The sequence below is a fragment of the Prionailurus bengalensis genome, chromosome E2 (assembly GCF_016509475.1).
Source record: "Prionailurus bengalensis isolate Pbe53 chromosome E2, Fcat_Pben_1.1_paternal_pri, whole genome shotgun sequence".
NCBI lineage: Eukaryota > Metazoa > Chordata > Mammalia > Carnivora > Felidae > Prionailurus > Prionailurus bengalensis.
The window spans coordinates 30,775,490-30,790,036 of NC_057352.1; the positions used below are offsets into that span (position 1 = coordinate 30,775,490).

At 46.0% G+C, this 14,547-nt stretch overlaps 1 protein-coding gene across 4 annotated transcripts in view; it reads right to left on the minus strand.

Annotated features, from left to right (window-relative positions):
- TOX3 (TOX high mobility group box family member 3) overlaps positions 1-14,319 on the minus strand; it is a 107,793-nt gene extending 93,474 nt beyond the window's left edge. For 2 of the 4 annotated variants that reach the window (XM_043599194.1, XM_043599196.1), the window contains exon 1: positions 14,104-14,319. In XM_043599194.1, coding sequence (XP_043455129.1) covers positions 14,104-14,190 — 87 coding nt within the window. In that variant the 5' untranslated portion in view covers positions 14,191-14,319. The remainder of the gene's footprint in view (positions 1-14,103) is intronic. The other 2 variants (XM_043599193.1, XM_043599195.1) reach the window with 1 other exon arrangement.
- Positions 14,320-14,547: the final 228 nt, after the last annotated feature.

Genomic DNA, 14,547 nt, shown 5'->3' on the forward strand with positions numbered 1-14,547 from the left:
TCCAAGAATGAGGGTAGGGTTGGCTGAACTGCTGCTGGACAAGTCCTGGACTGTCCATTGTGAAGAAGGTCCAAGAGAATCAACAGATAAACAAAAAGATGACACACCAAAGGCCCAAGTATTCTCCGACAGCATTCATAGGGTTCAGTTACCCTCAAGTTGAGAAATGCCATATCCTGAAGTCTGATACAACACACACAGCAAAAGGGAAGGGGGCTGAGGGGGTTGGTGGTGCCCAGGACAGCAGACATGTCCTTGTAGCCAAGGCTGTAGAACAGTCAAGGGCTAACAAGATGGGCCAGTGGAGGAAATGAGGAGGAAAGAGCATAAAGACCTTCATGTTTGTAGGGAAGGAGGTCCAGTGGATGCAGGGATATGAGGAGTCAGAGGTAAGCTGGGTTTGATCAAGAAAGAAAAATATCAGTTAAAAAAAAAATCTAGTTTAAAAACATTGACTGAAGATTGACCTGTACTCAAAACTTTTGTTACCAACAGTCAGGACTTGAGAAATGGCAGTATAAAAATTCAAGAGGTATTTCAAAAAAGAAGAGAAATTTGGGCCTGAAATATAGGTAATCAATTAAAGTCAGGACATACAGGTTTGCAGTGCCTGCAAAGATGAACATAAATCACTGGGGATTTTTTTTTTAATTTTTTTTCAACATTTTTATTTATTTTTGGGACAGAGAGAGACAGAGCATGAACGGGGGAGGGGCAGAGAGAGAGGGAGACACAGAATCGGAAACAGGCTCCAGGCTCCGAGCCATCCGCCCAGAGCCTGAAGCGGGGCTCGAACTCACGGACCGCGAGATCGTGACCTGGCTGAAGTCGGACGCTTAACCGACTGCGCCACCCAGGCGCCCCTCACCGGGGATTTTTAAGCATGCCCCAAATAAACCCCCCCAAATGAAGAAAGGATTGAAAAGTTATCTGATCACAGTGCATCACCAAAAAGGGACCTTCCAAAGAGCAATGAAAACTAAAATACTGAATAAGGTTTACCAAAATGGAGTGCTGTAATCAGTATGCAAAAACCTCAAACATGAAAATATCCCAGAGGGTTTCTTGGACCTCGCCCATCATTCACTCCCATGCACCTGCTAAAACACATATATTGTTCCTGCCTATCCACTCATCCCCTTCTTCCACAGCAATGGAATACATAGCTGGGCACACTGCAAACCACAATATAGATTGCACTTCCTAGACACCTTAAAGTCATAGATGTGGCCATGCGTCTCAGTCCTGGCCAGTGAGAAATAAGCAAGTGTCACATGGCAGGTCCTGAAAACCTCCCTTTTCCCTTGACCACCTTCCTCCTGGTTGGACCAGGGATGATGACTGGAGTTCTAGCCTGAAGAGCCAACGGCTACAAGAAAGTTGGAGGTAGCTTGGCTCCCAGTTGTCTGCAAAGCCCCAGTAACAGCTCTAGACTACTTACCTCTAGAGTTCATTAGAGAAAAGAGAGACGAACATCCACCTCATTTACGCCACTGCTACTCAAGTTATTTTTTCCTGCTGGCCAACGCTAAGTAACATACTCTTCTTTGCCTTTCACCGGAGTCTCCCTGTCCTTGACCATTTGACCTTCCTTGACCAGCCTGGATACTTGGATTGAAAACAGTCATTTCAAATTCCCCTTCTCTCCACCCCTCTTCTCTTATTCCTGCCTGAACAAGATTCACTACCTCATCCCTACCACCCATCGCTCCGTTCCCTGCCGGCAGTGCATGAAATACATGAAATCCAAAAACTTAAAATAAAATTTAAACTTAAAAACATCTAACAGGGATCATCATTACAACCACAGGCCAGCTCCTTAAGAACTGGACAGCTGACTCGTCACCGTCGCATTCTCATTGCCTCCAAGTATCTGGCACACAACAGGTCCAACATGGGTTTATTCAGATTAAACTAGAACCAGATCTACTCAACAATATTCTTACTCATCTCTAGTTTGCTCTTTATTGCATTTTCTCTTATGTGCTCAAGCACTGTTCTAGAAGCCAGGCGTAGTGGTCATCAAATGTCCCTACCTTCACGGAGTTTTGGATACTCGTGGAAAGAAGTAATCTGAAAATACATAAATAAATGAATAAACAAAAAATTCAAATAGGGGGGTGCCTGGATGGCTCAGTTGCTGCTTAACAAGCAGCTGACTCTCGATTTCAACTCAGGTCATGATCTCACAGTTTGCAGAATCGAAACCCACATGGGGCTCCCCACTGAGCCTGCTTGGGGGCACAGAGCCTGCTTGGGTTTCTCTCTCTCTCTTCCTCTCTCTGTCCTTCCCCCCTCATGCTCTCTCTCTCAAAATCAATAAATAAACTTTTAAAAATTTTCCAACAGGGATACAGGCTATGAATAAAGTAATGAGACAGTGACTGGAGGAATGGGGGGGCGGGTAGAGATTTGAGATATTCAGATATTTTTAAGTGGTCAGGCCACACTCCTGTGGGTAAGACACACAAAGTCAAGAGGAGGGGGGTAATGGCAAGAAGCGAGGTAGAAACAAACAGTGATGGATCGTGGGCCTATCAGTCCACTTCCCCACCCCTTCCTCCTCCACATTCTCATCTCCCTTTCTCCCTGCTTCCTTCCCTCCTTCTTGCTCTGTCTCTGTCTCCCTCCCTCCCACACCATTTCACTAAAATGTGTATCTGAATCTTCAGCCATCTTTTCTTTCTGCCCCATTAACTCAGAGAAAGGGTTACCCAGCTTTCAAGGCTAATCCCCCTCTATCTACAGCCTTTATTCCAAGGCCAACTGACCACTCATCCCGCCCATCATTACATCACTCTCTCTCTCTGTGCCCCTTTAATCTCTCCTTCAAACATTCTCAGGTGGAGTCTGCAAAACATCTTCTCATTACCCTCCTCTCCTCCATTCAGTCTCCCCTACGCACACACACGCACATCCGCTAACTGGTGTGCACGCGCACACACACGGAAACACGTCCATAAACGCACACGCAAATGTATATACCCACGCACACATCCATGCACACAAACTTTACTAGTATCTGCTGGGTAAAACCTCAGATCTTTCACTGGACACCCTAGGGCCTCCACACCCGTATCCCCCACCAGAAGAAAATTCCCACACAGATGCGAACTCGTCCCCCTACATTGTCAATGGGACCATCCTGCACAGGCCTCCAGGGGAACCTTTCCTGGGGTGTCACGCTCATGCAGAAGCACTGCCTGGAACGCCTTCTCCTGCCCTCGCCTGTCTAACATCCCATTTTTCCTACTTGTCCATTCCAAGCCTGACAGCCTCTGGGAGCTCTTGTACTTGACCACACGCTGCCTCAGAAACCATTGCTCTCGTCCAATCTGCTCCTGGAGCACTTTTGCCTCCTAGAGTTTCTCCCTTAGGTACACAAATAGTCTTCCTCCCTCTCTCTCTCTCTCTCACATACACACACACACGTGCGTGCACACACACACACACACACATTTCACGAATGCTCATGTGTACACAGCTGCTCCCCTACCAAAGTAGAGGTTTCTTGAAGGTGGACCACATCTGACATCAGCCCCTAACAAGTAGTACTTAATAAACGATAGTTATTACCTCTCATATATAACTATTGTATCTCCTATCTCCTCAATAAGCACAGGCTATTTCTGGTTTCCACAAAGAATAATAATAAGCACGGACAACTCCAAGTCTTCAGAAATCTACAAAATTGGCAGGCTTCATTTCCTTTAGCGTTTCAGCAGACTTTTTCTCCTACCCACCGTCACTTCCCCCACCCGGTGAGATCGGCACTGTGCTCTCCCTCTGGGGAAGCACCGCTCCAGCCCACCAGCCCACCTGGTTTCCATGGCAACAGCAGTACCCACCCCTGCTCCTGAGATGGGTATGTGGCTTTGGGCCTGCACAGAGGACCCACGTCTGTCCAACAACCCAGAGAAGTTTCTGGAACAAGGAGGAAAGAGACTCTGTCCCTCTTGGGGAGGCTGAGCCGCGCGGATGTGCCCTGCAGCTCCTGCCGGACACCTTCCCACCACCTGAGTGGAGACAGACAGGAAAGCCACACTGATGAGAGCAGGGCAAATAAATGTAAGGAAGTGTTGATAACATCCCTTGAAACTCCGGGCCCGACTATGCCGGAGACAAAACTCACTATCCCTTTTCCACTTGATTCAGTTTAAGGACTTTTGCCCATTTGCAATCAAAAGCATTTTCGCTAATACAGCAGTTTTAACTGCTTTTCCATTAAACATTTTTTACTGGAATTTATATAAAAGCCAAATAATAAGGGTTGAGTTTCTCATTAAAGACACACAGGCATAAAGGAGAAGCAAGACAGATCCACACAGTATGCTTAAGTGTCCAATATTTCTGGTAAAGTTTAACCCACCTTTTTTTTTCTTTTTTAAGAAAATCAACTTACAACCAATCATACACACTCCAGAAAAGTTTTCTAGGTGGTCAACATTAGGGACTTCTACTTCCGGTACCAAGATGATTTTTAAAAGAAAATGTAAAACTTGTTATTATTCTACAGTATGTCAAATCCCTTGCTCATTACAAATTGGATGGAATATTGCTGCAAATTTTCACAATATGGCACAGTCACTGACATCCCATCAATTTGAAATATTAAAAAACTCACCTCCATCACATTTAATATAATTCTTCCGTATAACCAAATCAGTTAATGTAGAAAAGGCCACATTCACCTTCCAACATTTGGAATAGAAAGGCCCAGGTTAAAATGTGTCTTCTCCAAAAGAAGGAATCCATATCATTCAAATAGGTATTTAGAGTGAAATCCAAATACTTCTTGGTATCGGCCAGTTTGTTTAACTTCTGGATTATCAAGACATTCAAATTATTCTTTTATAAACGAAGTAAAATCAAATTACGATTAAAGACAGAACGTTAGTCATACAAGAAGGGCCATTTTCCAATGGCTCGATGTGCTTTACACAAGCATAGGACATAGTTAAGAGAACATGGCCTCCCTGAGGAAGGGATTAAGGATACAAACCCAGGAAACAAAGAAAAGAAAATAAGGTGCTACAAGGAGTGAAGATATAACCGATCAGAAGCTCGTGCAGACCTTGAGTACCAGCCTCTACTTCCATTTTAAACACGGTTTTGTGGGTTGTTTTTTTTTTTTTTTTTTAAGAGCTCAACCCACCTTCAAATACATTTTATTTGTAAGAATACTCAGCAAAAATCCTGTCCTTCCATATTAAGCACAATCTAAACAGATTCTCCAAGATACTCACAACTTCACTCACACGTCATAAAATCCAACCTGAAATTGCACCTCTTACATGAAGAAAAAAACGTGAAACGGTTTCATTCATATGGCTCGTACGGTTTTAAATTACGTTACTATAAATTTTATGTCATCCTCCCCCCCCGCCCCTTAATAGGCAACCATTTAAAAATGTTTCTTTCCAAACAACTCCTAAGACCGAAAGGACAAACCATCATGCATGCATGTGTGCCTGCGCACAGAAGCACGAGCATACGTGCACGCGCACACAGATGCACGCACGCGCACATGGACATGAGCGCACGTACTCCTTTACACCACGTTCATGGTACAGCGGATTTCCAAGTCTTCTGAGTTCCACACGTTACTTCCTGAAACACTGCCTGGCTGCCTGGGGAGGTGAGTCTGCAAACACCACACCAACGAAACCTCAAACCAAGGATGTGTCCTAGCAAGTCCTGTCTCCCCGCTCTGGGAGCAGGCAGTTTCATTTCTACGGCTCCATTGCACACGGGAAGACCCCCCGCCCCCAGTTGGGTCCCTTGGCCCTCCTGAGCTCTCTCTTGAATTCCAGGGCATTGGTGCCAAGTGCCTACTTGATATCTCTGTGGGACTATTCCGCCAAAATATCCAATATCAGCTCTACCTTTCCTTCGAAACCAGCTTCTCCTCTGACCTCTTTGCCTCTGCTCAAGGTCCTACCTACCATTTGTCCCAGGCCCAAGTTCGAACACTCTGAGTCACCTCTGCCTCCTCTCCCTCCCTTCTAAGTGAGAGATGCTCTGTTCAGTGCCCTCCTCTCTTTCCCATCCACGTTCACATCACCTCAGTTCAAATCCTAACACACCTTTATCTCGATTGGGCAGTGGCATCCTCCCTGGTCCCCCTACCTCTTGTCAGGCCCTACAGTGATCTAGTCAAAAGGTCAGATACTTCTTCACAACTTACAACTCCAACCACACCACTGGCCCGCTCCAAAGTCCTCACAGTATGCTCAGCAGTAAAGCCGACTGTCTTTCCAATGGCCTTCTTCCTTGCTAATAGAGTATAAAAGATCATCTATGCTCATGTGACAATGTGCCTGGCCCCCACCAGATGACATGGGACTGATCTAAGCCGATCACGGTAATCTCCTTCTTTTTTGTTAATGACTGGCTTAGGGTGGGCATGCGATCCATTTCTGATCAATAAACAAGAGTGCAATGGAACTATTGGAAAAGTTCTTATCCCTTCTTATTAAGAGAGGTACAGAAGAACTTTTGCTATCACTCCCATCCCCACCACTACCTTGCTTCCCATTTTACATGTGATCATGTGAAGATGTGATGTCTGGAGCTACAGCAGCCAACTTGTGACCTTGAGGAGACTGCTAAAACTTCAGGAATGGCAGAATAAAAAGAAAAGAGGGTTCTTAAAGACATGATTGCCTTCATCCAAACTAGCCCGAGACCACCTAACTAATGACTTCTTTGTAAGTAAACGAACATCCTTATGCTTTATGCCACTGCTTGTTGGGTGTTCTGTTACCTGTAGCCCAATGCATTGTGACCAACAAACTCTTAAAAAGAACAAACTCCTTACCTTACCACTGGAAGGCCCTTTGTGCTGTGCTACTCACAGTGCATCAGCATCATGTGGGAGCCCTAGCCTAGACCCCAGAATTCAGAATCTCTAGGGCTAAGCCCAAGAGTCTGTATTACAAAAAGCTCTTGAAGTTGATTCTTGTGCATGCTGAAGCTTGAGAAACACTGCTTATAATAATATGATCACAGATTACCTGTCTCCATTCACCTACTACCCTACATACCATAAGGAATATTTTTCCAGTGACAGCAACCTCACTTCACTAGGGTTTGAGCATCACATTGGTCGCTTGTTTAACTTCATCTCTTCTTGAAGTTTTCAAACTCAAAGCCTCCTGGGACTTGAGAGGAATACCAAGGGCAGAATATGAGGAAGTTAGAGCGGGGAGAGGAACATGTTGCCTTGCAAGGGAACAGGTCCAAGATTGCCAAATTTATTGTTTCTTAAAAGAAAGAAGGAAAGGAAGGAAGGAAGGGAGGAAGGGCTGAAAATCCAGATTTATATTGCAAAGATTTTTAGATACAGACAGCTACTGAATTTTTTAAAATATTGGCTCAAATGAGGTAAAGCAAGTCCTCAAGTGGACAAGTGGATTCAGCATCCCCCTGACAGCTTGTGACCCAAAACAGATAGTTCTTACAACAGCTACACATACTTTGAATGTCGTGGCCACATACCTCCCTTGACTTCATCTAAAACAACTAAAATTAATTTTCTTTGGCTTACTGTGTATCAGTCTCTACGGAGCACAGGGTTTTCATCAACATTCCACTGTGTGGGGTGTCAAAATGGTAAGTTTATGGACTTCAATTAGTGTCAGCTGGACTATTTTATCCATTAGTCACCAACGACTGGTTACCTAGAAGTATAAGCTTCTCAAGGGCACACAAAAATGTTTAAAAGGTGAGGAAAAAAATTAATTGGCCACACAACACACACACACACTACAAAATTAAAACTAACAGATGCTGACAAAACGCAAACATAAGTCAACTAATCAGCAGCAACTCAGCCATGATATATTAATACATCATAGAACATAAAATGCAGGACGTGGGTGCAGCATTTTCACGTCTGATATGATGTGGAGGGGAGCCAGGTCAGCAGTGCTTAGGACCCACCAGGGTTCTGAAAGGGCCCTGAGTGTCAACCTAGAACCAATCATCTGTCGTAAGTCTTACATACTTTATAGCAATCACAAACTTCTTTACCCGGTTCTACTACTGCCCCTCCGGGTTACTTACTCCAAAGGAGGATCCCTAGCCTAAAACAAAGTTTTCAGCCATGGCTGCACACTGGAATCATCTAGGGAGCTTTAAAAACACTGCTACCTGGTTCCCATCCCCAAAGATTCTTCTTGAACTGGTCTGAGGTAAGGGTGACCTGGAGTATCTTTCACAAGCTTCCTCCCACCAGCTAGGACTAGAGTATAGCCAAGGCTAAACTCCCACTGTTTTAGAAACATTCAGAGAAACATTCTCTGAAATGGTAATCTCTCCAGTTATACCATCTTGTTAACTACGTCTTCCTTCTACTGCCAAGTCTTGGGACAAAGGAAGACCCTGGTACCATCAAGTGCTCTGATTATCTAGAACAGGGATCAGCAAACTGTTTCTGTAAAGGGACCATACTACACGTTACAACTACTCAACCTGGACACGGACGCACTCAAGCAGCCATAGACAATATGTCAACAAGTGAGTCGGGCTGCCAGTTCTGCAACTTTATTTATGGACACAAATGTGAATGTCATGTAAGTTTCAGTCATGAAATATTTCTTTGGATTTTTCTGCCATTTAAAAACATAAAAACCATTCTTGGGGCGCCTGGGTGGCTCAGTCGGTTGAGCGTCCGACTTCGGCTCAGGTCACGATCTCGCGGTCCGTGAGTTTGAGCCCCACGTCGGGCTCTGTGCTGACAGCTCAGAGCCTGGAGCCTGCTTCAGATTCTGTCTCCCTCTCTCTCTGCCCCTCCCCACCTCATGCTCTGTCTCTGTCTCAGAAATAAACATTAAAAAAAATAATAATAATTAAAAAAAATAATAAAAACATAAAAACCATTCTTAACTCACAAACCAAACAAGAACAGGCAGATGTGACATGTGGGCCACCGTCTGCCAGCCCCTGATCTAGAACTGTTCCGTTGCCTTGAGACCTAAAATGAATGAATGATAGAATTCAAACTATTCAATTAGAAGTACATGAAAGTGGTTAGATTCTACTTCTTTTTTTTTTATTTTTTTCTTTTTTTTTTTTTAAATTTTTTTTTTCAACGTTTATTTATTTTTGAGACAGAGAGAGACAGAGCATGAACGGGGGAGGGTCAGAGAGAGAGGGAGACACAGAATCTGAAACAGGCTCCAGGCTCTGAGCAGTCAGCACAGAGCCCGACACGGGGCTCGAACTCACATACCGCGAGATCGTGACCTGAGCCGAAGTCGGACGCTTAACCGACTGAGCCACCCAGGCGCCCCAGATTCTACTTCTTGTACTCACTCGGCTGAATTGTCCACATGATCGAACAGGAGAGTGGAACTGTCCAACCTGTTTGCATAGTTGACCATAAACCATAAATGACTTATTAAAAATTGATTTTTGAACCTCATCTGCATATGAGTGTATCTAAGACAAAAACTGCAAAGAAGCAGTACACAAGCCACAGGCATGTTTTAAGGGTCCCACATAAGGATTTCAGTAATATGTGAATTTGCTGCCACCATTTAGAATTCAAGATATCTTACATAAAAACTCAGATTATCATTCTCTTGGAAAAATAACTGCAAAATGTGGAGACACTGGGCCCAGATGTTGGCATGGCAACAATCCACAAATGCTGAACAAGGCTACCCCTTTACATGGGGCGTGCTCTCCACCTGACCACAAACCCTATCTTCTGTAGGTTAAACTGGCTGTCCCAAGGAGCATTTTGAGTTTATGACCCCTTGTCCAAGGTTCTTAGAAAAACTTTACATCTCTTTCACAATGTGACTTCAATATCTTTTTTTAAAATTTTTTAACCTTTATTATATTTGTGAGAGAGAGCGCGCGCGCGAGTGTGTGAGTGAGTGGGGGAGGGGCAGAGAGGAGACACAGAATCTGAAGCAGGCTGCAGGCTCTGAGCTGTCAGCACAGAGCCTGATGTGGGGTTCGAACCCACAGACTGCAAGATCACGACCTGAGCCAAAGTCAGACACCCAACCGAGCCACCCAGGCGCCCCATTATCTTGCTTGAAGACCTCACATGGAAATCCCTCAACTTGGAGGAAGGGGAGAGGAGAAAATGGGTGATGGGCATTGAGGAGAACATCTGTTGGGATGAGCACTGGGTGTTGTATGTATGTAAGTGAGGAATCATAGGAGTCTACCCCCCCAAACCAAGAGCATACTATATACACTATATATTAGCCAACTTGACAATAAATAATATGTTTAAAGAAAAAAATCTCTCAACCTGCTCTCAAAATTCAACACCCCCATACAGCAGGCCCTAAAATGAAATCATTAGTTCTCACGCCAGTGCAAAGTATCAATTTAAGGAGAGCTGCAATCAAATCCTCCTCTCAATGTATTCTCAATTTGAACCATGGTCTCGAAGAAGATAGACAAATGACAAACTACCCTTCAGGTCTTCTAACTCTTCATGCTAGCCAAGGTAGAGGCCAATCCAAGGAGGTGTAGTGAAAACACTCACATCAGAATGTCTTAATTAAGCAGAATGATCAATAACACATATAGTAATTACAAAGCAAGGTTTGGGACTGATGGAGTAAAAACAACAAAAGACTATTCTGCATAGGATAAGAAGTCAATAGCCAGATTTTGCAAGGACTGGGGGCTGGTAAAAAACAAAAAAACAACAAAAAAACACCTAAGAATATGCAGAAAAAGCTATGAAATATTGAGTTTGGTCCAAGTTCGTTATTAACCCACTGTGTGATTTCACCTTGTGCACGCCCACCTAAAATATAATAGTTTATTTCGGGGTGGCAGACTTCTAATGACATGCCAACTGATATGCTGCATATTACCTGCTTGCTGGTGAAAAGACAAACTGAACCCAGGAAAAGAAAAATTCTAGATACACAGACAATGGGTCGCTAATTCGCTTGAGCAACATAAGGCCCCTCCCCCTTTAAAAAATGTAGGTGTTAGTTTCATTTGTTGGCCACATCAGAAAAAGAAATGTTCAAACAGTAGATTTTCCACTTGAAATTAAAATGGAAATTAGCCCTTAGAAAACAGAGATGACTGTAAGTTTATACATCAGTGGCTGGTTCATGAATTATTAACTGATTTTAATGATCCTGGCTATATTTTATTTGAAGTTATTCTCTTACTTGCAAGGACTTTTGAACCCTCAAAACTCTTTCATCCATTCTCCGTAGACAGTACACTTTCTGAGCGCTGACATTTAAAAAGGATCCATATACTCACAGAATGTAAAGATAATACACACACATATAATTTATACAAAGGACTCTCTGGTCGTTTGTTAAAGACAGAAATGAATGAACCCCTATTATTCACGGTTTGTAAATAAATTTAAAGATAAGGGCTAACTTTTCACTTGTTAAGCCTGGAGCAAAGGGTTCTGTATTTCTTCTAAAGTTTCCCAGATGGTCGTTAAAACAAGAAAGGGCAGAAACATGCCTTCTTTCAAACTCATCATTTCCCACCCAGAATGATAATACACGGCAGCAAAAGTTAAGTCTTAAGAGATTAATAAATGCAGGTATTTCCAAGTTAAATAAATGTAGGTCTTTGTATGCTAGTTTTTACATTTTCAATATAGACCTATATTGAATAGCACCACTCAGACACACAAGTTAGCTGTGAAACAAAATGCTATAAACCCTTAATTAGCACTTGCTGCTTTATACCCATAAAGTTAATACATCGTCTTCTACTACATTCTCCCTATAAAGAAAAATTACAGGGAATAAAACTGGGTTTTTCACTGCTGAAATTAAGAGTAGGAAAATAAAGTATTGGGGCTCAAATTAAAGATTCTTGTATTTTTATCTGCAAGGAATTAAATGCAAACATCCCTTAAAATAAGTACAATTTGATTTCTACCAATATGGAGCGCTGTGTCTAACTTTCGCAAATCGGGTACACACAGCACTTATGACCACCAGATTGCTGATTTACTAAGAAACCAGGTTATTTCAGGCAAAAAACTGCATTAAGAACAAATGATAGCAAACCAACTTGCATCCTCCTCCCGAAGTTGAACAAGCATCTCAATAAATAATGTTGATTTTCAAGCTTTCTATGCTCTCCCTGAAGTAACTACTCAGTTTAAATGGACTCAAAATAGCTTTTCTCAAAAAAAAAAAAAAAAAAAAAAAAAAAAAGACACACACACAAAACACCCACAATTTCCTCTGGTCCCTTGAAGTACCCTTGGGATCTCAGTGAACAGAGAGATTTGCCACGCATTGCAGTGACTGGATTAGTACAAAAGGTTTCTATTTTGGTGTCATTCGAGTGTTGCTGATCTTAAATCAGAGAAAGAAGTTACATTAAGCAAGGTAATGGCTTCCAAAAATAAGAGCATGCCCAGTTATCCAAGGCTTGCATACACAGGCTAAGTTGTAAGGAGATAAATAACACCCCGCCGGAACAATTAGGTGGATTCTCAGAAACACGACATACTTAATTAGGCTGCCTAAGTCCCTCACTGAGCATACAAGGGGGACTTTTTAAAGCATTTAATAACCTGAGTAAGTCCAAAACCGAGGACAGAAAGTAAAACCTTAACCCTGCTACCGCGATAGGCCTTTTCTTGCTTCCCTTTCAATGCTCAACGTACCACTCTTGGAATTTGGAGACCATGAACGACCCCCCCCCCCAACACCACCAAAGGGTTAAAGCACACTGAATAATGTCCCTTCGTTCTATACTCGTGGGGAGGCCCGCGGTGCCAGGCGCGGGGCTGGACGAGGAGGACACAAGGGTGAGGCAGAGAGACCCCAATGGTCTTTCACAAACTTCAGCACTGGAGTTGGGAACGGAGTATAAACAAATAGAAAGGAACAGGAGCCTCCATCAGCCACGGGGCACAGCAAACTGTTCCTCACTCTTGATACAATTCCTTCTCTTCCTGTTATTTATTCATTAGTTTTGTATAGCACCTTTCTTTCGGCGGCTCCTTATTTCCTCCTCTGTTATCCAAGCAATCATAAACAAACTACGATTTGAAAGAAAGGGGGAGGGGGGAGGAGGGAGGAGCAGGGGGAAGGAGAAAGAAAAACCACATTCAAAAGGCACAGGCCATCCAGAGCACTGCTCGGTCTCCGAACATCGCCCTCGGGGTGATATTTCCTCCAAAGCTTGGCCCTGGGGGCTTCAGGAAACACCGAGAACGGGAGACCGCGCCACCCAGGCCCAAGGGCTGTGACTCCCGCACCGACTCGCCGGTCCGAGCTGCGCAGCTGCCCTTCTGAGACCCACCTTCGCCCACCTGAAACGCTGCGTCCTCAAAGTTGGCGCGGGGGACCGGGGGGGGGGGGGACCGGGGAGTGGGGCGGGGGGGGCGGGAGGTAGGGTGACCCAGGGCGTGGTGTGGAGGTCTCCAAGCCTGATCTCCCCGAAATGCAAAACTTACCCCTCCCAAAAAAATGAAAGATGAGAAGCCACTTGCGCTAACCAGGGAGGGGCCCGGCATCTCCGTTCCGCGGTCAAAGCGCCCCAGCGAGAGGGCAGCAAAGGCCACCTGCGGGGGTCCCAACACTTCGCGGCCCCCCCACCTCCGTTCAATCCAGGGCACGCTCAAAAGTTTGTTCCTTTCCTTCCCCGAGCTGCCCTGGGTCCAGCTCTCTAGTGCGCGGGGAAGGTAAGAGGGGCTTGGGGGGTGGGGGGTGAGGGCGGCGAGGTCGTCGGACCACGAGATCACTTGACTCCGGCGTTGTCCCCCCCCAACTCCGGGGCGCTGCTATCGTGTTTACTAATAACAACAAAGAATCACAAGCGTGTCCCCCCCCCCCCTTTCAGTCCTTGGGCCGCTCTTGGTTTCTTTGGGAAGGCAAAGGAGAGTCGGCGGGGTTGGAGGGGGGTGGGGGGAGAGAGAGTGGAGCGCCGGCAGAGGGACAAAAAGGAGGGTGGGAAGGGGGCAGAAAGAGTAGAGAGAGAGAGAGAGTTGGACAGAGACGAGGGCGCAAAGGGAAAGGAGTGGAGAGGGGAGAGAAAAGTGCAGCGCGAGGGGAGCTGGAGCGCGGGGCGCGCCCGGGATGGGGAGGTGGCCCCCGCCCCGCCGCCCCCCGGCCCCGGCCCGGTCACCTTGCTGTAGCCGTAGTACCCCAGACACTGCGCGAAGTCCAGGCCGGCGGGGTCCCCGGCCGCCGCGGGGTAGAATCTCACATCCATGCCGGAGCCGGGCCCGGGGCCAGGGGCCGGGGCTAGGGCTCGCCGGGGCCGGTGCCCGCCTCCTCGAAGCCGCTAGATCCACCGTCGGGGGCGCCCGGCCGGGGTTGCCCGGGGGCGGCGCGCGGGGCTCGGGGCCGGAGGGGCGCCGCGACCGGAGCCCGAGGAGCCCGGGAGCCGCGGCCGCCGCACACAAAGGCGCGGCCACGCGAGCCGCGGGAGAGCGGGAGGCGGCCCGGGGGACGCGCCCCGCCGGGGCACCGAGGCAGCGCTGCGCGCGGGCCGGGCGCCCGGGGCGCGGCGCGGGGGCCCGGGCGGCGCGGCGAGTTCAGGTGCGCGGGGCGAGGCTGGGACGGCGGC